At 43.7% G+C, this 23939-nt stretch overlaps 1 protein-coding gene across 2 annotated transcripts in view; it reads right to left on the reverse strand.

The window, feature by feature from the left end:
- Positions 1–23939, reverse strand: part of cdh4 (cadherin 4, type 1, R-cadherin (retinal)) — a 186949-nt gene that overhangs the window by 40042 nt on the left and 122968 nt on the right. For both annotated transcript variants that reach the window (XM_047584061.1, XM_047584060.1), the window contains exons 5-6: positions 19339–19521; positions 2845–3000 (exon numbers count right to left, since the gene is read on the reverse strand). In XM_047584061.1, coding sequence (XP_047440017.1) covers positions 2845–3000; positions 19339–19521 — 339 coding nt within the window. The remainder of the gene's footprint in view (positions 1–2844; positions 3001–19338; positions 19522–23939) is intronic.

The raw sequence follows: 23939 nt of genomic DNA on the forward strand, positions 1-23939 counted from the left end.
ACACTGAATTCTCTATAGTTTCTGTCTAATTTTAGCATTTCCCGCTGAAATATTTGATCTATTGCTGCTACGTAGGTACTATCTGCATATTATAATTATAGACGCCTTCCTAAAGAAACACAACCATTTATTTTCAGTGATGCTAAATAGAAAAGTTTCAGGAGCAGGACCACACCCCAACAGTGCCTCTCCCAGCTTAAATTCCCACCTAACTTACTCCTCCTGGTTGATTCTCTCGCTTTGCTTCCCCACATCGCACTCAAATCGTCCCATCGTCATATTCACACCCATCCATGTGCATTCATCAATAAACTGTTAATCCGTCCCCTTGGTTGGACGTGTGGTCCTTGCTAGTCAAGCTACTTCAGCGGTCGAGCTCTGGGATGCAAAGTCGCGGGACAATAGTCTAATGACACGCTTGTCACCCGTTGGTTTGTTTTACCTAATTCAGTAAAAATATTTTACATCCTACTGCTTTAAATGGCAGGAACATTCGCAGTCATGTCATACCACCCCGAGACAATGCGTCCTAACGCCTTTCGTCACTTTGGTAGTGGGGTTTAAATTTCAGTTTGTCAGGTACCTAAGTTTAACACTAAACACCAACCAAATTAATGACATTCCCACGTAGTTGGTTTTCTAATATTTATTTCAGTAACAGTCTGTCCAACAATGGTCAATCAATTCAACAATTCTTTCCCTCATGCTTTTGTGAAAATTCAAAATTACAGCAACACGGTTCAGACTAGGGCTGCGACGATTTGTCAAAAAAACACAATTACTTCAATCATATAACTGTTGCAGACCTAGTTAAAATGGATAAAATAATTACATTTGGAGTTTGCTGAATGTTGTAATAATAATATAACAATATAAAAAGAAAATCAATGTAAGATTTCTTTAAAATTTTTAAATTCAGTGGGAAGTTGTGTCCAAATATTGACTGGTAGTATATATATATATATATACACACACACACACATATATAGCGCCAGTTGAAGGATCATGTCTGATTTTGACTGGTGCATTCATGTAAACCCAGGCATGAACTCCCTGTAGACCTGATGGCATGCAAACAAAAATGAAATTATAAAGAGACTCATATCTGCTTATTTTTCTGCCCTGCTGCCCCACAGTAACTCTGTCTGACAAAACTGAAGCTCAGGCTAACACCCACTCTCCTCACCTCACAGATCACTTGCCCCTGGTGTTAGTCTGTCAAAAACAGCAGCCTTGTCTCTCTTTCCTCTTGAACCCAAAACTAACAAGCAAAGTTTGGCCAACGAGAGCGGAGCAGTGCCGGGAACTTCCTGTCAAGTTGAAAGAAAGTAAGCCGTGGAATAAATTTCCCCTGGGTCGAACAATGGCTACATTTCTCCTGCACTAAATCATACACCACATCACAAGCAGCATGGGTCCGCAGAGTCTAAATAGGAGGCGCATTCAACTTGAAGTGCCCTCCACCCAACGTGCTGTTTTCACTACAGACTGTGTCAAATAAGAACTGTTTACTGAGCGCCTGTCCTTTCCCTGGGACCAATAACCCGGCCGCTTTATTGATCCCAGTTTGCTGGTTGAGTGTTAGAACAGGTATGGATAGACAGCAAACACACACATACCAGCGGTGGAGCCTGAACCGGTCAACTAACGTACAAAGAGGATAATCTAAGAGTCAATGGCCACGCACACGAGACAAATCAGTCAAGAAGATAGTCATACAGACCTTTGCGCTTGATTAAACTCGCTGCTCTCAGAATGTCTGCGCGCATTAGTGTGTCTAATTTTTCTGAATGTGTGCACCGGAGAGAGTCCCACGCCTCCTTATTCTCTCTTTCCTCCAAAGACAGGAGCTTGCTTTAGAATTAGCTCTATCAGCAGCGCAGCCATCTATCACGCTGACAGGCGCGCGGGCGTCGTGAGTCTGACACCAGCACTCACCTGACGTGGAGGTGTTATTCCTCGCTGATATAAATTGAAACCCGTAATGCGTGTGTGTGTGTGTGTCTGAACCTCCGGCCCAGCGTTAACACGCGTCTCGTGCGGCCTGCATGTTTAATTCACAATTTACACGTCCACAAAGCTGTTTAACCCGAGGTTCCACAGAGGCCGGTCGTGAACTCAACCCACCAATTGATGGGTGCGTGAATGTGTGTGTGTGTGTGGTAGGGAATCCTATGGGCCATGGGCAGGCTAACTATACAGCTGTCAGCCCGCCCCGCTGAACCGCACAGCTGCTCGGCGTGCAGGGGGAGAGCGTGCAACAATGTGTGGGTCTGCAGTGAGCAGGGAAAAAAGTGGGAGACGGGCACAGAAAGTTAAAGAGCAAACAAAAAAGCCCTCAGCTTATGTCACGAGCATCATTTAACAATCAGCACGCCATACACAGAAGCAGACACGCTTGTAGAGACACAAACATGTGCACACACACCCAAAGCTGCACCTGCTCATTAGCTCTTGTGGTGAGAAGAAAGACAAGTTTTTTCCTCAATGGTTTGCTCTGTGCCGTCCGTCCTACGCAGCTCGGCGCAACCGAGGCTCGATCTAAATGGCAGCTTTAAATGGCCTCGTGCTTTGCTAAGGCGTTCTTCAGTTCACCGCTGCCTCCGGCTGCAATCAAAGCCTCGAGAGGCTGGTGTGAAGGTACTAAACAACAGAGCGGTGAGTCCTCTGAACGCGCTCTGACTTGTGGTTTTGTTTTGGCAGGCAACATTAAAGTTGGAATGAAAGGTAGATGGGGAAGAGAAAAGCCAAGGCACATTTCCACAAGGATAATTGGGGGATGATATGACAGACGTAACTGCAGCTAGAGGGGAAACAGAAACAGACAAGGCGTTTCGTCCTTACGTGGAAGGAGGCTCTCTCCTCTCTGTCCAGGGGTTGGGTGACAAACATGTTGCCGCTGATGGGATCTATGTTGTAGATGCCGCTCGGGGGCTGATCAGCGCCTGCTCCAGTGATGCTGTAGCGGATGCCGACATCCTTGTCCTGATCCGAGCGGATCTGAGGAGAAAGAGAGAAACAAGTTCAACGGGGAGGAAAGACGCTCTTCTTTTTTATTCCCAGATTTCTATGCTTTCCCTGCACTTACGAGAGAATGTACAAAACGTTCGGAGCATAGTATGTGACATAAATTGTCAGAAGCACACTGTGAAGTAAAACAAAAAATTTTGAGAGAAAACTCGGAGTACGTGGGATGTTTGAAAGATACATTTATGGTGTATTTCTGCAGCAAGATTTCCTTTGTGCACATACTTTGAACCTACAGCCCTACAGAACCTTGGACATCATAGTAAGGGAAAAACACTTAGTACGTGATGATTTTAACCTGTTAAGTGTTTTTTTTTTCTTGCTTTTTGTTTGTTTTTTTCCCTTCATGGAAGCTTTGCAGCAGAACTTGAAAGTGTAAAGGGATCTTATGTCCAGCTATGCAGGTATTTCTAATGGCCCCATTCCTGGATTATGAAAATTCCTTTTTTTTTGTGTGTGTCTGACTAACATTTAATGCCTCAGTTGCCTTTGAATGTGACATTACAGGGCAATTCGTAAGACCATATTTATTTTTTTTTCAAATGAAAAGAAAAATAAATGCGTTATTTCAAAGATGTCTGTCCATTGTGTTACACGGATATCTGCTGAAGCTCCGTCCTGGAATACATGCAACCGTGAATCGATGTTGGCGCCTTGTCTGCCCTTTATACGCTCTGATTATGACCTCTTGTCAATCATGTTGAAGGACATGTGGTCACTGAATAAAACGCAACAATGGCTTAAGCTCCAGGTAAGCGACCTTTGAGGAGCTGGATAAGCTCAAGCGCTGGGTGGCGGGTAGATGGTCTATAAAAATGAAAGGAAGTTGGGTCAGAGCACAGATTAGGATCATGCTATTTCTGCAAAGTGGTGCCAGTTTTACACATCCGCGTCCTGCTGTCAGCTCATAGCTCCTAGTTTTAAACATGTGTGTTCATTATCCTAGCCTTTGCCGAAAACTGAACACAATTGTCTGTACACAACAGCACGCTCATGATGAAAGCGGTTTTCAGTGATACAATGTTATTTAACAGGAACAACAGCATCCTACTGAAAGACACTATAGTTTTCTGTAGTGATTTTTACAAATATATCTTTAAATGATATGATGACATTTTCTACTGTCTCCCCAACCCAACCACATTAGAGGGGTATAAGTTAAAACATTGGTTTTGAGGGTGTTACCTTCATTACGTTGGGAGACAAAAGCTGGTACCTTCAAATAGACACAGTATTAAAACCTGAGGATGTGAAGTCCATTATGGCATAGAAAGGCAAAACATCTGAATATTTTAACCTGGGAATAAGTAGCACAATCAAAGGACAACCAAAGCTTCTGCCGACTAATTTGCTGGTCGGTTAATTTATTGTTGTTTCGGCTCCAACTTTCGGTAACGTTGACGCAAGAAGCATTTGGGCCACATTTAATCATATCGTTTTGTGTCTGACTTCAACCTCAAGTTCTGAACACAACACTGCCTCTTTTTTTTTTTTTTTTTTTCCCTGGGACTGAGCCATCACTATGGTTACAAGTCAGGGGGAATAATCACAGAGTCAAATAGAGAAAAAGGAAGGCTTGACTCTTTTTTTTTCTCTCTCTATCTGTCTCTTCCCCTCCTATGCAATTTCCCTGGTCTGTGTGGCTGCAGATCATGCATGAAAATGAAATTACTTCATCCGTTCAGCGGTGACGGCGGCTGCTGCATAAAACATTTCTCTGTTTGAACATGATACCCTCTCTCTTAATTTCCAACGTGGCGCTCCCACACCCACCGTGCAGCACTCCGCTGTAGCTTTCAACGTCGCACTTTCCATTTCCTGAGCTCACTTCACACGGGATGCATTTACGGAGTCTGCAGGTTGGGGCCTAATGTACAGTATTGCGTAACTTGTGCCTGGCATATGTGTAATGACTGCAGAATGATGATGATGGCACTGTGCGATTAATTACATTTATTAGTCACAGCGCCCACCATATGCCAATCAAAGCAGGATACAATTATGGCATAAATAGTAACATAATATGATCATTCACCCTCATCGCCAGTGTCATCTGTTTGGATAACAGACAGATAATGTGCAGCAGAACAGACAGATTATGCGTTTCACTAATGAGAACGTGCCTGAGAAATCCTTTGTCTTATCTGTGAAGGAGACAAACACGTTAAGGACCCATTGTTCAAAACCAGGAGAAATGAACTGAGGCAAACCGCAAAGAATCCCATCTGCTCGAGCGGCGGGGACACGCGCGCACGCTCAAGAGAGACAGAAGAAGAAAAAGAACGATTTACCACCATGGCATCTGCTGTTTTTGCCCAAGTATTTCCTGGACGCATACGAGGCAGCTTGTAGCCATGTATGTGTGTTTAGTGGAGTGTTTGACAGGTAAGAGACCCCACCCACCTCCCCCTCCTCGCCCCCGCGTGCGCATCGATGCACAGATCAAAAGGACCGCTCAGTTCAATAATTCACCAGGCCATCATGTGGGAAACATGCTTATGAAAATTTCACCTGCCACGGGTATGCGATTCTGCATGAGGACATGCGAGTGGTTGCTTGCTGAGTGTGTGCGTGTGTGACTGCGTGTTGGTGTGTCTCTTCAGTGGAACTTCAAAGCTGACCGTGTATAGTTGGTCCTAACAGGAGACAACGGAGCTCCTACACGCCACGCAGCCCCGGCTTCTACGCCTGCTTTAATTTCACATCAAGGCCACCTGAGAGCTAATGTCACATTTACTGGTGTCTCTTAATGAAGAGCCTTTATATCAATAAATTGAATAAATGAAGAAGCACGGCTTCTTGGAGTCCTGGGAATCCCATGAGTGACAACTGCTCAATTGAGCCATTTGAATAGAATGCTAATGAAGAAAACTGGGATTTCTGTCCTCTCTCTCTCTCTCTGTCTATCCCTATCTTTAATTCTCCCTCCTATTCAGTACCTCCCAGCAGATAGAATGGCTACTAATCACCCTAAAATAGCAGGGAGATGCAAGGGACTTAACTAGCTGTCTGTCTCTGTCAGATCAGACCAGACGTCAGATAAGTGACCTATTTGTAGCTCTTTGAGAGTGATTTCCTTGATTACTGACGACTGCTGGGATCCTCTGGGACAATCTATCAGCGTGAGAAGAAAGATAGTGAGGGATGTGGGGAAGGGAGACGCGGGCAGTCAGAGCGATGGGGAATTGGGGGAAATTAGACGAGGAATTAGCGTCCTGCTCGAAGTCCTCGGGGTGACTCCAAGCACACAAACACACGGAACAGAAAGGAATACATTTCCATTTATTGGACATAGCGGCTGGTCGTCTAATTAGCGCGCCGCGAAGCTTCAGCCTGTCCAAATCTCCTTTAATTGATCCAGCCCTGTATGATCATCCGATCTGCGTAAGTAGTTTGACGTCCACATAAACACGGTTAATTTGGTGCTTGTTTGATGGCGCTCTGTGTTTCGTCCATTTACTCCACATCCGACTTTCCTCTAGTAATAACCCGAATGAACACAGCAGCATTTTGCCGTGCAAGAGGCATTTGCCTTGCTGTACGTTTCCTCTTTCTCTGACTGCATTTTGCTTCCAGGAAACAACTATAACTACTTTCAACCAGGAAGTCATTAAAGAACAGTGTGCTGGAGGCATCCATGGGATCATTAAGGGTTACTGTGTGCTAGGGGCTAATGTCACACAATAATAGGAATCTGTGGTTTACACTCTTTGATAGCCTCTTTTATGTCTCATCCGCACTTGATGGTTAAGGCCTGTGTTGCAGTCCTTCGGATTCATCAGCTCCCTGTCTTTTTATAGCTCTTTGTGTGCTAGGTCATCTCTCTTTGCTATTATGCTATTGCGAAAAATGGATTGGAAATGGAATATGAGGTTCATAATTATGTTTTCATTTGTGTATAATTATCTGTAACCATGAATCATTGTGTCTCTGCGCTTCAGTTTATCTGCATGTTGGATGACTGAACCGAACTCTGTGCACCATGGCGTCTCAAGTGCTTGGAACAGGGCACTGCTAAAAACAACTAAATCCTACAGATTGGACCTTGAAAGAATTAATCATTTAAAAAAGGCTTAGAGTTTAACAAACTAAATATGTTTGGCAGCTAACGTTTGTAGATGGCAACCCATTTGAGATTTCTGAAGAACAGCTTCCATGCTCAGAGAAACGATTGTTGTCTTCTTAGCAGCACTGTGCTCCTACTTAATTTAAACACAGGGAGGCTGACAGCTACGTAAACAGCTAAGTGACTGTGACAGCTCACACCTGTCACTCACACCCTACAATACGCATACATTTAATTCTTGACATCATTTAAATTGGCGTGTTATAGATAAAGTCAACGCATATGGGGAATGTAGCTATAGACACAATATAAGCATTTTGTAACAGGCTGTGGGTGCGTTTATTTCTGCTGTACAGTTGAACTCATTAACATGATCTATGCTCCTGGAGCCAGCCTCAAATGACCTTTTGAGAAACTGCAGTTTATGACACTTCCACTGTGCCTTCGTCTCACGGGCCTGGAGGTTTTTGCACACTCGTAACCAGTCGCTGATTACTAAATCCTTCCTATCATGTCTGCAGCCAGGACAAACAGTAAATCCACGTGTAAACAAAGCAGCATGTGCAGCTGAATAGGCAGCTAGTTTGGTTATTGGCCAAAGTAAATGTGCCAGCAGTTAGCTACAATAGCTAATCCGGGTGATTGTGTTTACTTTCGCTCAGATTGAGAGACAAACGCTTGGAATCCTTTGTGTACATGTGAAGTTTATTTGGAAGGTGTTGCTTGACCCAGACTGTATTGTTGTGGTGCTCTTTTGAATCTTTAACCTCCTGAGACTCGAGTATTTGTTTGGAATTCATCATAATGTCTTTAAGATAAAAAGATAAGATCTTTGGTATTTGGGATTAGTAAGCATCATCTTTGAACTGGAAGTAGTCCTTGAAAGAAATTATGTGGACACAGGGATTATTTCAGTATATATTACAATTAAAGTCACCAATGTGTACCTAAATATAAAACTGGAAACCCAATGTCCTCAAACGAGCACTTGTTAATTTGTTAAATTCCCATATCACATCGAACTATAAAAGTTAACACAAATAAACAAGTGCATTGACCCTTTGTTAACAAGACAAAAGTGTCTCCTTACGAAGACAGGTCTAAGCGAAGCAGAATAAGCTGCCACAAATCTGAAACGTAATGTCCCCATATGAGGACGCAGGGTCTCAGGAGGTTATTCATAGTAAGTTAGTATGACTCACACAGTCTGAGGGGACATCATTATGAAAATAAGGCTCAGGTGAAAAACTCTGTAGGGGATCTTATGTTACAATGTAAAGGCATAATAGACCATAATTAAAATATACTTTTAGGCAAGGCTGAATCCCTTTCTTTGTATTTTGTTCTCACGACTGTCTATGAATGATGTCATTTATTTTGTCAGTTCGATTTTTACATTCTACAGTTCTTCTGCTCCAGTAATCTAATTGTATTATGTGTCAAACAGAAAACATAATGTCATGATGGCGCCTACAGCTTTATGCAGTAGGCTCTTACAGCTTGCTTTGAAGGCTGAATGATGGTTAACGTGCTGTAGATGCATGCACTAAAGCCTAAGTAGTGGTTCCATTATAGGAAGAAATGGAACCAGACAGGACACAGACAAACTATGACTGAGCTGTCAAGCATAATTAAGACGGCATCTGCCAAATACCTGGAGCCTATATTGGCCCCAGTGTACCAACTGGGCATCTCGTATCTTGACTGTGCAACTTTTAGACACCGTCTTCCACAAAAGTCTTACTCAGGCAGACAAGCGCGTAATGATATGGTTACTTAAAGCTGATAAAAGCACAATTTTCCTAATTTTCACTGTGCACAAACAAAATAATGAGGCGCTAATCCAAAGCGATTCACCATGTGGATTCAAGGTACGTAGAAAACAATCTGAAACTGAATTTCTAAAATCAGACTTTCACCAAATCTCATTTCCTCCCTGATGCTCTTACTCTCACTGCTTGGCGTAAATTTCCCTCAGTATAAATTTCCAGTATTTTCAACTGCAAGCTCATATGTCTAATTTCAATTTGCTTTACGTTCCTTCTTACACCGCTGCCCATCAACTTTGGAAATTGCTGGCAAGCTAGTTAATGGTTTTAAAATGTGCTTTCACTTTTTTTTTTTTGGTATACTTCCATATCAAATTCATATCAGGTCTGGCACCTCTGCAAGTGGCTTAAAAGGAAGAAAATGACAACGTCATGCAGGAGTAGACCGATTTTCCTATCTGCAGAGGTCTAACTTCAGTGTCACCGCTGGGGTTAAAATATTCTGATCTAACAACAAACCTTTGCACTCGCAGGGATGCTGGAATGACTGCTGACATGAGTGACTGCGAAAGGGTGAATTGCTATGTTAAACAGCATTATCAAAAGCATCTGTGCATCTGCGAACTACACAGGCATCCTTGAAAATCGCTGTGTTTGATAACGTCTCATCTTTCCCCGCTGTTATACAGTATCCGTTTGCTTTTTGTTGAACATGAGGGAAATGGCAAAACTACACGCTTTTTAACTTCCTCTTAAATTTCAGTTTTGCATTGCTTTGATCCCTCCTGCTGTGCGCTTGTCACTCTTCAAAGCTGATGTGCCCTGCTTTTGATGGGGAAGAGCAATTCAAATAGTCTGATGGGCCATCCACACAAACATCCTACAAAATGACATAGGAGGAAATAAGAAAACAGAAGATGAAAGAAACGGAGAAAAGGGCTGACAAAATGGAAACAAAATTTCCAATTAGGGAAAACGTGGGACCTCAAGTTTTTTTTTTTTTTTCCCCCTCATGCTTCAAACTTTCTTTTCTGCAAAATACAATATCAGCCCTGGCAATAAATGGGGCTAAAATCTGTCAGTTTGGTGGTGTCATGAGTAGGGAATAGTGCGGTTTTAAAAATAGTCACAATAGGAGATGTGTGAGAGAGCAGCTGCAGAGACAGATTTAATATCTCTCAAGTGAGAGCCACTGACAGCCACCATCGCACACAGTTATCCCTGATACTCATAAAGAACAGCACATAGGCAGGCTAGTCCATTATGGATTGAAAACTGAATGGGAAATGAATCAAGTTCCACACCGCTCTGAAATGTTTTCTCTTATATACCTTCTTTTTATTTGGTGTGCTATTCAGCTCGGTCTGTATTCGTGCTGCTATATCCGATTCTCTGTCTCTTCCTGCCTCTCACTCTCCCACACTCCCCGCTCCCATTTCTCTCGGTCGTAAGGAAACGGTCCCGTAAACACCATGGAGCAAGTGTCGCCACCTGAGCAAGCTTTGTCTGCTCGCTCAGAGACACTGCGATTCTGCCATTTTTACCCTCTTTAAAACACAGGCACCTGAGTCGAATCCTTTGAGTTCCTACAGTTTCCCGAGGTAATGTTTCCTTGAAGTGCATTTAAAGTTGAGATTTAACGTTTAGAGTAAGATTTTTATTTTTATTTTTTTTCTCCTTAGCAATTTAAGGAAAGAAAGCTGAAGCCTTCTGGGGGGCGATGTTTTTCTCCCTCCAGAGAAATTCTTTTAATGTGATATATAAAAAGGAAAAGACAATCCAGTTAGAGCCGAAGACGAAGGTTGAAGAAAAGCTCTGAGAAAGCAGAGGCATTGTCAGGTAATGTGTCATTTAATGAACATCAAAAAAGCATTCTGAACGCTGGCAGCATATCCAATAAACAGCCTTCAAATTAAACAGTTTGGTGCTCTTTCAGGAGCACGCGGGTCGTCTTTGGTGGATATTTTTACCCATGGATCGTGGATATGGATGCGTTTCCAACCTGCACGTCATTCATCATTAGCCAGAAAAGAGGCAGAAGAAGTCCAACAGCTCTATCATTTTGTACCTGCTCAAAAATAGACTAGATGCTTTCTGAAGAGCACATGCCCACGCGCGTGTGCCGGTGCATGTCCCTGCCTCGCTCCACCTCAGGCAGAGGAATGAAATGGAAAAGGGGGCAATTAGAGGGAGAACAAATATTAATGGAAGTTAAGAAGTGACTCACAAACCCAATTACAGCATTAGCCAGGCAATTTAGATGAGCTCTGCAAGAGGCGAGAATCCTGTTGAAATGTACCAGAGGTCTCTCTGCATTAACAAAGGCATTAATTCCATGATTCACAGTGAGGGAGAAGAATGAAGCAAATACAGCCATTCTGGCTCCCTTGTAAAGAAAGTCTCATTCCCAAAATTCTGCTATGGGAAAGGAGAAGGCGGACGTACTTGCACGGATAGATCCGTAGACCCCTGGGGAGATTCAATCCGTTAAATAGTTCCATTCTCCTTTTCTACACAAAGCCTCCCAAAACAAGGTAAACCGTATTACACGCCATCCATACACAGAGAAGTATGCAAATAAAAGAGCGCATGATTGGCTCCTGGAATGCAGACTAGATGTAGATAGAGGACAGTTAAACTACAGGGGCACGGGGCAGTTTTCTGCTGCTCTTGCACTTTCCCTCTCCACCTTCCTCCATTGTCAAAATGCATCCCTCAACCCAAGCTTGCTGCCGCAAGCTCCCAAAGGGGACACGCGGCCATGGCAGCCCGGCCAATCAGTGGCACCCTGAGGCCAGTTGAAAGCCCTTCTGGCATGCCTAAGGCTAACGACGTCCAACCAATCAGTTAGAGGCCAGGCTTGAAAGGAGGGCCATGCTTGGCTCAGGGAGCTGCCAAGGCTGCCAATGAGCGTCCAGAGGGGAGTTCGAGAGACTCAGAGGGAGGCTGCCAGAGGGGTCAGAGTGGAAGGAGGGCAGACTGACAGTTATTTAGTGAGAGGCTGAGCTCTGTGTCACTCACGACAGCACTCAGCCTTTGTACTACTGGGCGCGCCCTAATGGGACTGTCACCTTCTAATTGTCCGACTGGGGATGCTGAGAATGACAAACAGGCTCAAAGAGACACACACACACACACACACACACACACACACCTTCACAGACACAGGCATGGACCAAACAAAACACAATCTATTTCTCTTTTATGCTGCAGGAAATCCTCAAAGAGCTAAGGACAACTTGACTGAAGTGTCCTCACAGCAAATACCAGATTTATATACAGCGTAACACTTGGTACAGTCTAAGGGAATGTGATCATATCCCATCTTGTATTGTTTGAGTTGCTGTTCACTTGAGAGAGGTGAACACCTGAAAAAACCTAGCTCATGTGTCGCCTCTCCTTTTAGCTCTTTGTCATCAACCCGCTCTTGAAAAACAACTACAACTACAACAAAAGGTGAATCCAGTTGCTAACTGGAGCGCGGTGGAGTTGGTGACAGCTGTTTAATGCAGCTACAAGGGGAATGAATTCCATTACTCATATACATATTGATTAGTTAATGTTTTTTTCATGTGACCGTATAGCCTGGAGCCGGAAAACTCGATTCTCCTCAGAATATGAGTCTGGTAACGCGCCATGCTTCAGAGACAGAAAGAAAGACATTCCTCTGCATGACATTGGATAGTCCTTCAAACGATCTGAGCCATTTTGTTGTCAACAAATTCAACCCCATGGTGCTCAGGTGACGTTCAAGGGCTTCACTGCTGTTAATCTTCTGCCCATAAACGCATCACTCCCGAGCGCCTGGATTGGCCAGGCAGATCTTGTAATTGGTTCCCAATGGAGCAACTCGACACCAACTTTCCCCCAAGCTAGCGACCAACACATGTATCCCAATTTGCCATGCAAATACACTAAGAAGAAAGCTTTAAAATGCATATGCAGCAGACACCAAGTCCATGATAATGATTCATAGACCTAAACTTTCCATCTAAAATAACACGATAATCAAAATTCTTGGAATTGAGAACATTCTAACAACACTTAGGGGCAATAATGTCAAGATGGAAAAGTAAGAATTGACACAAGCTAAAGAAAAGTTAAAAAAGCTAAGAAATGGCATCGTACTTTCAGGGCTGCTCCAATGAGACAACCTGTGCTATAGAAGAAGATGGATACGAGTAAACTGTTTTGGCAGATCTTTCAGAGCAGGTGCGTTACACAGTACTTCCCCGTCATGAAAAAGTAAAGTATGTGGAACGAGATTAAAGGAACTTTATTCCTGGAGACCGTGTTGTTGTTGTGGGTGATTCACCACCAAGAGGCTCCCGGTTTCTGGGACGCATTCGGAGGATCGTGTCAGGGGGGAAAAAAAAAAAAAAGGGGGAGTGAGCGGTGTCCTGATTTAAACCAGACATGTCAACAAACTCTGTTTGCTCTTTGAAGCTAGCAACTAAACTGAATTTCAATCACAGACACATGCTGTGCACACCGACTTTAGAAGTGGTGCTGAAAAGATGGGCCGAGTGAGATTGGGGTTATTAAAATAATCTTCGACCTCACCTTCACCTTTCATTGGTCTGATGTTTGTTATCAGATAATGTGACCTCTGTTCTCTTCAAACCTGAAGTGCTTAAATCTTTCTGAGAATTTCTTTCTTCCTACACAGCGAGGACATAGTAAATTCTGTCCTGACAGTTATTTCTTTTCCACTTAATCGGCGTAACCTGAGGTAAAGTGACAACACGTGTCAGTGTTAGAGTGTAAGGACGAGCCATTGTGTAGGGCTTACACAATGTGCTTAACGTCCGTAACAAAGAGAAAACATACTGTAACTGCCAACAAGGTTCAACAGCTGAAGTTCAGAACAGCCAGAGAAAGTCACGACTCCCTGCCAATCAATTAAGTTAAATTCAGACATGTAGGGCTGTGGTTTATTTAAACTATATTTGCTCGGGATGCCAGATAAGTGCTTCGAAAAGTTTTCTTTTTCCTTCACTGCCTCTTTCAGTGAAGAGATGTGCTTGTAAGTGCTTTCCATTTGGAAACTACGTTGCAAGTAATTATGAAAACAAGTGTTTGGTGTGGAGATGAATTTTGTTAAATATAAAATTTAGTTAAATTGCTTCTTGAATAATATAATATACGGATGTGTGGTTGCTGGAGATCAACTCATACGTATCCACGTATACGTCCGCATGCACATACACTGGCGGACACAAAAACGGCTTCAAAGCGTTTCAATGCGCAAGGGACGTAATAGAACTGCAGACAAAGCAAGCAGATCCAAAACTCATATTACAAACTCATTATGAGCTGTAATGAAATACAGTGTGCAATATGGGGTTGTAAATAAACAACTGCACAGACACACACATCATATCACGTATATTTTCCCGGCTCGGTAATTAGAAAACGTCAGAAAAGCCACAAATTCCTCCTTGTTTCTGAAGTAAAAGTTTCCCTCTGTCAAAGTTAACTTTAATGGTGGGCACACTTGACCATTTGTTTTTGTTTCCGTGCTTCTGTTTGCTTCTGATAAGATCCCACTAAATGAGGAGGCTGCGGTTGTTCTTACTGTGACACATAAAACACCACGCTGTATCACATTATATTAGCCACTGGCACTAACAAAATGGGCTATTCAAAATAATGTGGTAAACCAAATCATTCTGAGAAGGGCTTTAATATGCTGGTTCAGAAATGACCTTAATTTCCCTGCGAGACTAGGGATGTATGATAAAGGCCATGTGTTATTCATATCATTACAATCTCGTTTAGCTCTGCAGAGCAAAAGGAACAGCAAATGCAGACATTTCTCTTTTGTCTTTGTCTTGGTTTGCAGAGTCACATATTATTAAGATAACTATTCACAATGTGCTCAATTATTTCTAGCTCATTGTTCATTTCCTTGTCCTAATTGAGGGTCAGGGAGGGAGAAAGTGTTCTAGGCCTGTTTAAGTGAAAGGAGGATCTTTTCTCTCCTACATTCAGACGCTTTCCATCAGTTTTGCCTCATTGGCCGCAGTGTAGGTGCTGCAGGAGACGGTTGAGATGAGAATGCCACAAATGGCCTGAAACTAATGATGGCCTCCCTCACCCCATAGATTTACAGCAGTCTCCAAAGACTTTTTTATTTTCTTTTTTCTTTTTTTTCAATCTCAGCCTGTCCCCCTTTCTCCCCTTTCCATCTCGCACCGTGACTGCTATTTAGTTTCTCAAAAAAATAAAATAAAATAAGGGTGTAGTCCTTGCCATCTACCGTAGTATCCATTCAACTCAAGATGCATTTTTAAGCTCTCCATTTCCGCTGCACGTACATCTGTCATGTCAAATAATTTGACAGCCAAAGCTTGGAAGCATATTCCATTTGAGCACAATGGTAAATCAATGCCATCAAATCTGCACCACTTGTGCTTATTCATGACTGCAGAACTGCACATGTCAAGGTAAATATGGCGTGCAGTGGATTGGGGCTTCTGCACCCTATCTGTGTGTTTACATGCATGTGTGTGTGTCGATGTGCGCGCACGTGCATGTGTGTGTTTTTCCTGTCTTCCAGTTTGCAATGTAAGCCTGAAGACTGTGGTGACGATGGCAGCAGCATGACAGTGATATGAAACAAAACCTGAACACCATCAAAAATAATAATAAAAACAATATTGTAACAGTTTATCCCTCATAAGGGCACTGCACAGTTATATGCAATATGTATTATGTATTAAATTGTGTCGTGTGTGAGTTACAACAGAGTAGCGTTGCTTACGATATGTTAGCTGCTGCAATTTGTGGAGCCAAATCATTACAAATCATTACAATGTCCACGCATGTCCAGCTATATTGTCCCAGAGTTGCTACTGAAGTTGTCATTGTTACTAATGAAATCGTTGGCGCCCTTACACACTGTAGAGGCCAGCACCGATTCGAGCTGTTACTCATCACATCCGCGGGGTCTGCTTTCAATCCGTAGCTTCATACGGCTGTCTTTCATTGAAAATGACTTGTTACTCTTTCACTGGAAGACTGCCGAAATTAACTCAGTAAACATACTAGTGACGCATGCATAACAGCGTAGTGTAATAAGAAACATACACTTTGTAGAGGTGCATAACTTCACATATGAGCTGTGCTGTATTCACAGTTTCAGCCACATCACATCAACGCCTACTCTCAGAAAGTTAGATGCTGTATATCCAGCAGGGCAGGGTGACAAGCGTGCATCCTTTCACACTACACCTTCTGACAACGAGTGCAAGTGTATGTAATTTGAGACATGCTGCAAGTGTATGGAACACTGTTTGCAATTAAATCAACTTCATATGTACGACTGGATCCATCCAGCGTACCCGGGACCAATCAAACACTCCACTGCGTCACAGGTTCATTAGCCTGTCACTATAGTCTGTGTCACGCTGCCAGTTCTTTCACCACTCTCACTGGATCAAGGTGAAAACCACCACACACCTCTTTGGGCATGTTATTTGCATCATTTAATGTCTGCAAAGTGGTAATTACACTCCGAGGGTTAATTGGTCTTTTTAAACTTTGTGAACCTGCTTATGTGAAGGGCTGAGTGCAGAAACACAGAGATGAAAACTCAAAAGAGTTCCCAGCACAGGAGAGCCGGCGTGCCCTGAAATCCTGTGTGTAAGCTTTAAAGGTTGTTCTTGGCCACTTCTGAGACTGGCAAGATAAAGCGCAGAATCCCCACCGCTCCTTCCCCCGGCTGCCTGTCAGAATGGAGAGGTCTGGTGCAGAGAGAGCAGGGAAGAGACAAACTCACAGAGCAACAGAGTCACACCCCCCATGGTGCACTGCTTTCGGCAATGCTGAGGGCTGAGGCGCACCTATACTGGGTTCCCATATGGTACAGGCAATCTGAAAGGCGTTCCCGCATGCACGTGCGCATGCACATGCACATGCACATGCACGTGCACAAACACACCCAAACTAACCCGGCCTCAACAATGACATGGCCACACGCGCACACACACGAAGGAAGCCCTTCAGGTTTAATCCAAGCATCCAACACCCAGCATGAAAAAGGGATAAAATTGGGTGCATTTCTTCAGCAGGGCGGCACAATTTGGCGTCTCCTGTGACACTCCATGTCGCCGCTTTGTGTGTGTGTGTGTGTGTGTGTGTGTATGCGAGGGTGAGTGTTTCCATGCTTTGGTGGAAAAATGTGCCCCCTTGCCGACACACTGGTGAAAGGCGATTTCCGTAATCCGGGAGTGTAAGCCTGGCTGTACAAATGGGCGTGAGGGACTTTGTGCGCACATGCTAGTGTGTATGTTGTGTGTGTATGCGTGTCCGTTTGGGTGTATGAGGGAAATTGCAGGGAAAAAGTCGCACGTCTGTGTGGGTGACAGATAACAGGCAATGAGTGAGGGAAATCAGAGTCGCAGTGAAGATCTAGGAAGAGAAGCTTTGTTTTAGATTCTCTCTAATGTATTCTTTGTTGTCCAGAGGCTGTAATTGATTAAATCAGGGGTCTTCAACGTTTTTCAGGCTGAGGACCCCCAAACTGATAAGAGACTAAATAGGGACCCCCTACCTACTATATGTGTTCTATATTAAACTCGCCCTAGGGCTATTTATAAATGTTCAAATATTCACTTTTTTTTATTATTTCAAACACACGCAACAGTAGGGCCGCCTACTGCCGGAAATCTAAACATACTGAGGCTTTGATTGACAGATCTATTGCGGCGCTCTGTGTGAAACAGTGCACTGTTGAGGTCTTCTGCCTCCATTTGTCTCTTTACTAAAATATGTTGGTTTCATGTCAACGTTCATTTAAAGAATTTTAAATTTATTTAAAAAAAAATACATAAAAATGTCCAATCAACCAAAGATTTTGCGACCCCCCTGCAGTACCTCTGCGGACCTCCTAGGGGTCGCGAACCCCCTGTTGAAGACCTACGAATTAAGTGGTTACACAAGTTTTTTTTAAAACTTTCGGTGATGGAGGATTGTTGAATTAGCATTCTGCTTGGTTGCAGTGTGACACTGAATAGTCTTGGTCACAGGGGTTGGAGGAGTGTATGTGCACCAAACATGCTGACACTTTACATTGAATCTTGCATGAAAAGAAAAGAAAAACACATGACGAGAATGTTTCAAACCTGTCATACACACTTCTTTTTTGAACTGAGCTCAGTGTTTGTGAGGTGGAAATGGAAAACCTCCGTTTTGAGTTCTAAAACATTTCATTCTTCTTATTTTTTCTAGTTTAATTTCTCAGTCATTTCCGTGCCCATGTTCTTCTTCTAAAATTTAAGAGGCGAAGGCACGCTAAAAGTAAAATCACACCATCCTCCCAAATTGTTGATGACGTTGAGTACATGTTTCGTTAAAAGCTCAGCCATGCATAAGGACGGCAGCTCAAGAACTACTAGCTCTTGCTATTTGGTGAAGTCATCCTTATTTTGGCCGCTCTTTTAGATGGAGATACTCACATACAAGCTGATGCTAATGCAAATTTTTCATTTTGTTACATTAAAATTGAATATGATGAATAAAATTTGTGAAAAATACTTATGCGTGAGAGTCATGCACCCACTGGGGTGATGAGTCTTTTCCCCGGAAGCTTGGTGTAGTGATTTAGACACATCTTGCATCATGTAAATGTGGCATTGCCGGTTTGTCGCTGGTCGCGCACATTTGTTGCACCCCTCTCTTTCTCCTTGTGTTTTCTACTACCAAAGTAATTATTTCCAAAAAAACACGGATAACTCAATAGCTCTCAGGGTATGTACGAAAGGACTGAAATGGGCACACGAGGATCCATTATGACAAATTCAACTGCTTTGTTTGTTGCAATGTGCTAACTTAATTAAAGCTTTCAAATGCATTCCCTTTAATGAACGCTAATCTTCAATTATGTCTTTGCGCTCCCTCGACTAAGAACAATACAAATGTCACAATCATCAATTTGATTAAGCTGTAATCTACAAAGAGATGTACTGCGAGGTGAGAAATTGTCCGCCGACTCCATTATCACGTGCGGGAATCCCGCAGAGAAAAATACCTCTGAGTAATCTTTAAATCTATTCTTCTGAGACCAAGCATTATGGTGTATATTTATGGGCTTTCCGAGCAAGAAATATTCCCCGTCTAGCTGTCTTGTGGTGCTTGGAGGCACGGCCGACAAATCACCTGGCATCATGACTTAAATCAGAGACAGGAGCAGTGCTTTTTCGCCTGCTGGGTGCGTTTGATATGAAATACCAGAATGTTGAGTCTCTTGGCCTCACAGTGATCGTAAGAGATATTACAGTATATTCCCCACTCCTCTCTCTTGGCCTGACGAAGAACTTTAGAAGAATATATGGCTTCTACCTCGTCATTCTTTGAACCTTAGCTTTTCTCTCTCCGTAAAGACATTAAAAGTTTTGTGGCGCACCACAGACGTTCCACGTCAGGAAAAAAATCGGTGGGCTACTTGCCAAAATTCTACAAACTGTCACTCACTCTGACAAGCATGTGAGGGAAGGGTCCTCTGGAGTTTTCAGGCACATTGATGGGCGGGATGACCCAGTCTCTCTTCTGCCGCCTCAGCCCATTGGCGGAGGAGGCTCTCTGATGTCTTCGAGAAAACTTGATAACTCTGGGTTGGGAGTCCCAGACTCTTGACAGCATTTCTTCAATGCCAATCTGAAAAGAAAGGAAAAAAAAAAGCATATAAATCACCTCATATCACGCTACAGCTTGTATCGAATAACTTTCTGTTATATAATGTTATTTTACCGCGACGGGTCAAAAGATGAATCTATGAAGTTTTTCCCTTGATAGAGTTGAAGGTAAAATATAGGGTGTCAAGCTAACAACAAACTCAATAAACTATTTTCTGAGAGTGACAGAAGCTCCAAGACACAAGGAGGGCGTACACTCACTTGCCAGTTTATTAGGTACACCAAATAGCTAATTGGCCAATCACATGGCTGCAATTCAATGCATTTATTCACGTAGAGGTGATCAAGACGACTTGCTGAAGTTCAAACCGAGCATCAGAATGAGGAAGAAAGGGGATTTAAGTGACTTTGAACGTGGTCTGGTTGTTGGTGCCATATGGACTGGTCTGAGTATTTCAGAAACTGCTGATCATCTGGGATTTTCATGCACAACCACCTCTAGGGTTTACAGAGAATGGTCCGAAAAAGAGAAAATATCCAGTGAGCGGGAGTTGTGTGGACGAAAATGCCTTGTTAATGTGAGAGGTCAGAGGAGAATGGGCAGACTGGTTGGAGATGATAGAAAGGCAACAGTAACTCAAATAACCGCTGGTTACAACCAAGGAATGCTCTTTGGCCCCTTAGTACAAACTGAGCATGGTTTAAATGCCGCAGCCTACCTGAGTATTGTTGCTGACCATGTCCATCCCTTTATGACCACAGTGTACCCATCTTCTGACGGCTACTTCCAGCAGGATAATGCACCATGTCACAAAGCTTATATCATCTTAAACTGGTTCCTTGAACATGACAATGAGTTCACTGTACTCCAATGGCCTCCACAGTCACCAGATCTCAATCCAATAGACCACCTTTGGGATGTGGTGGAACAGGAGATTATCATCACAGATGTGCAGCCGACAAAACTGCAGCAACTGCGTGATGCTATCATGTCAATATGGAGCAAAATCTCTGAAGAATGTTTCCAGCACCTTGTTGAGAGTATGACACAAAGAATTAAGACAGTTCTGAAGGAAAAGGGGGGGGGTCCAACCTTTTACTAGCAAGGTGTACCTAATAAAGTGGCCGGTGAGTGTATGACTACATATTTTTTTCATCCCATCCCTGTCCTCTCCATCGCACTGAAGACAGAAAAAAAACTTTGTTCCACTTATTATTTTTGATGTTGTGCCATCTTGCCGGACCACAGTGTTATGGGCGACTCCTATACAGGAAAATATGAGTGTATATACACGCCCACTCCCAGCACAGACTCCCTCCAGCTATGGCTGCAGAGGTAAGATTGCATTCTCACTCATCTCGCCTGGTGAAATAAGGGCTGGAAGGGTGTGTAAAAGACTGAGTGGTTTCCCCCCCCCCACGATCATCTATGTCGTCCTCCTATGTAAAATGGCTGTATTGCTGTAATCCACCTAATCCTATTGTTGTCTCTGCGCCCACACACACACACACACGTACACATATTTACTGGCAGCGTGCCGCTGTCACCTGAAGCGCAGTGGAAATCCTCCTGCTCATCCCACCTCGAACACACACAGTGCAGTCGTACGGGCACATCTGCACACAAGCAACCAGATAAAAAAAAATTGCTAAAAGTTGCTATCCTAGATGTAGATGCAGGCCGCAAGCTCATTCTTTCAAAAACACACCTGCTTTCCCTGAGAGAGAAAGAGAGAGGCAGCCTGTGAGCTATGAATATATTTTTTCATCTTTTGTTTCAACTCCTTGCTCAGTCACAGCTCAGAAGACTGGGCCGCAAGCTCGGCGCGGGGCTACGAACAGCCAGGGCATGAGGGTGAAGAGAATCCAGAAGACCAGATGTGTCCCCCAGATATGATAGCGCCCGCTCCGGCTCCCCTCATCCAAAACACTCACAGGTACCAACTGGCGCGGTGGAGCCGAGGTGTGCCAGGCCCCTCTACGGGCGGCACGGGGAATTAGTCTCTCTCTCGGTGAATTTGCGTTTCCGTGCCATTTGCAAGAGTTCATTTGAATCAAACACAAACGAGGGAAAACAAACGGACACGTGCCAATACCGATGGACCATTAGGACAGCCCACGTCAATGCAAAGGGACAATTATGGCATCTGTGGGGCCACGGCGCTGCTCCTCCTCATCCGTTCCCAGCCCAGCGTGCTGCTCTTATGATAACGTCTTTATCTGCCTTGTCAGCTATCAGCAGAAAGCCGCAGTGAATGAATAGATGCTCCGGACGCCAATCTGCTCGCGGACGATAATAACAAGGTTGAAGCGTTCGACTGGTCAGGGCCCAACATTCCTTTGGAAGGAACGAAGAGAGGAGGTCGGGCGGAGGGACGGACAGCCACAGGAAGATATCCTCCATTGTAAGTCTGCTCGTGGATATCAGCAGAGCGGCTGCATGTGACTGTTTCTTTTTTTTTTTCAAACAGCATGGCAGATGACAGGCTGTTGGCATTGTGACAGTGACAGAATTACAAAGAAAAGACAGAAAAACTAGAGCATTCTCAGCGGGGAGGAAACTAGGTGCTTATTAGGGATCGGGGATTGTTTTTTTTCCTGAATTAATGTGTGTGTGTGACTACAATATATGCATGTGCGCTGGGTGCAGTCATGCCTGCGTGCACATATGGGAAATCAAGTGCGCCGGCCTCGACGCAAGCAAATGTACAACGGTGTAAAAATAATGCATGAACATATGTGTGGGCGCATTAGGGTCCCAGCGTGTGCGTACGAGAGCGAATACATGACAGGGAGTCGGTTAGTGTGTCCCCGACGTGCTGGGGGCTCCTGAAACCCAGAGGCAGACAGGGCCAGCTGGCACCTCCCGGCTCCCAGGCATGCAGCACGTTGCCGGGGCATTCTTCAGGCTTGCGGCCTCTGAGCCCCGGAGCTGACATCTGGAGGTTATCAGTCGGACAAACAGGCTGAGAAACACAATGCGCGCTCTCGCTCACTGCTTATTCTCTTTTCAGTGCGTTTGTAAAAAAAACATTTGATTCAGGTCTTTTGATTTTACTTTTTTTATGTCTTCACTGCTGCTTTCCCCCTTGCTGACTCACTGTAGTAAAAAAAAATATATATATATAAAAAAGAGATCAGAAACGACTGGCTTCCCATGAGAACTCTTAAAAACTAAAGTGAAGAAAAATACATTTAAATCAAATGTTCTATTAAAAGAAGCGCGGAAATTACTGTTGCCGTTATTTGCCTGTTGAGATTTGCTGCTTCCTGGTGTGAACTGTCAACACAATCGGGCTATAATCACAAAATTAAAGCAGAGCGAAACCCTACCGCTGCTGTTTTTTTTTTGTTGTTTTTTTTTTTTCTTTCCCCCCAATGACCAGCAGACCCCGGGGTCCACGTTGCCGGCCTTTGCTCTAATCTACCTTGAACAGGTGAAGGTGTCCGGGGAGAGCGCGGAAAAAATGCAAATCAAATAAGCACTAAAACCCGTTCCGGCAAACCAGTCGACTTCAGATCCAGTGGTGCATAACAGATGGGCTCTAAGCTGGTGAGAGAAGGCAAACCAACGTGGCATGAAATCAGTATGGGTTGGAGAGCACTCAACGGGAGGCTCTACCTGCGTGAGGTGTGATAGCCTGAGTATATAACACACACAGCAGAAGGGGCTGTCAGGCCAAAGATGCTCTGCACTTCAATTGCCATGACATTGTACGCTAGAATTTTTAATCCTTAAATTAGCTAGCGGAGCAGCTCCTAAGTATGCTAATTCCTGCCTCTGAAAGCAAACGGAGAGATGCTAAGCCAATTTATTTAAAAGCAAATCAGTGCACTCTCACTGGGGCAATACAACAAAATAACTATAGCAAGACAGGAAATCCACAGTATATTCAGAGCTGAAGCCAGTTCATCTGAGCAGAGATGAACCAAGAGTACAATTTGTTACAGCACAGCACCCCTCTCTTCACATTATCTGTCTGTTCACAGAGCGAGAGCGTTCAAAATGAGCCGGTATCTGAGAAGTCTGTCTTTTTAAACGCCACTGGGGGAAAAAAAAAAAAAAAAGAGGAAATCCTGAGCAGTTTATATTCTTTTCTGCTCTTGCCATGTTTATTACGCAGTGATAGGTTGCGGTTAGGTGATGCGATTATAATAACCCCCCCCTTTTTTTCAAAGAGAGATGGGCTCGGATAACAGCTATTCGCCTCTAAGTGTATTTACCGCGCTAGAAAATTAAACTGGGCCACGCGGTTCAGAATTGACAACGCTGATAACTTTTAACAATAAAAGCCGGAAATCGTGCGAAGTCAAGGTACTACACGGTACGTGGTACGCGACACGCTCCGGCTGACTGAGTGCACTGGTTTATAATGCTGTCAAAGGGAGAATACAGGGGTGGAGAGAGCACGTCCTCAAAGTGGGAATAAGTTTAACTCT

Source organism: Mugil cephalus, chromosome 4 (assembly GCF_022458985.1).
Source record: "Mugil cephalus isolate CIBA_MC_2020 chromosome 4, CIBA_Mcephalus_1.1, whole genome shotgun sequence".
In the NCBI taxonomy this organism is placed as follows: Eukaryota; Metazoa; Chordata; class Actinopteri; order Mugiliformes; family Mugilidae; genus Mugil; species Mugil cephalus.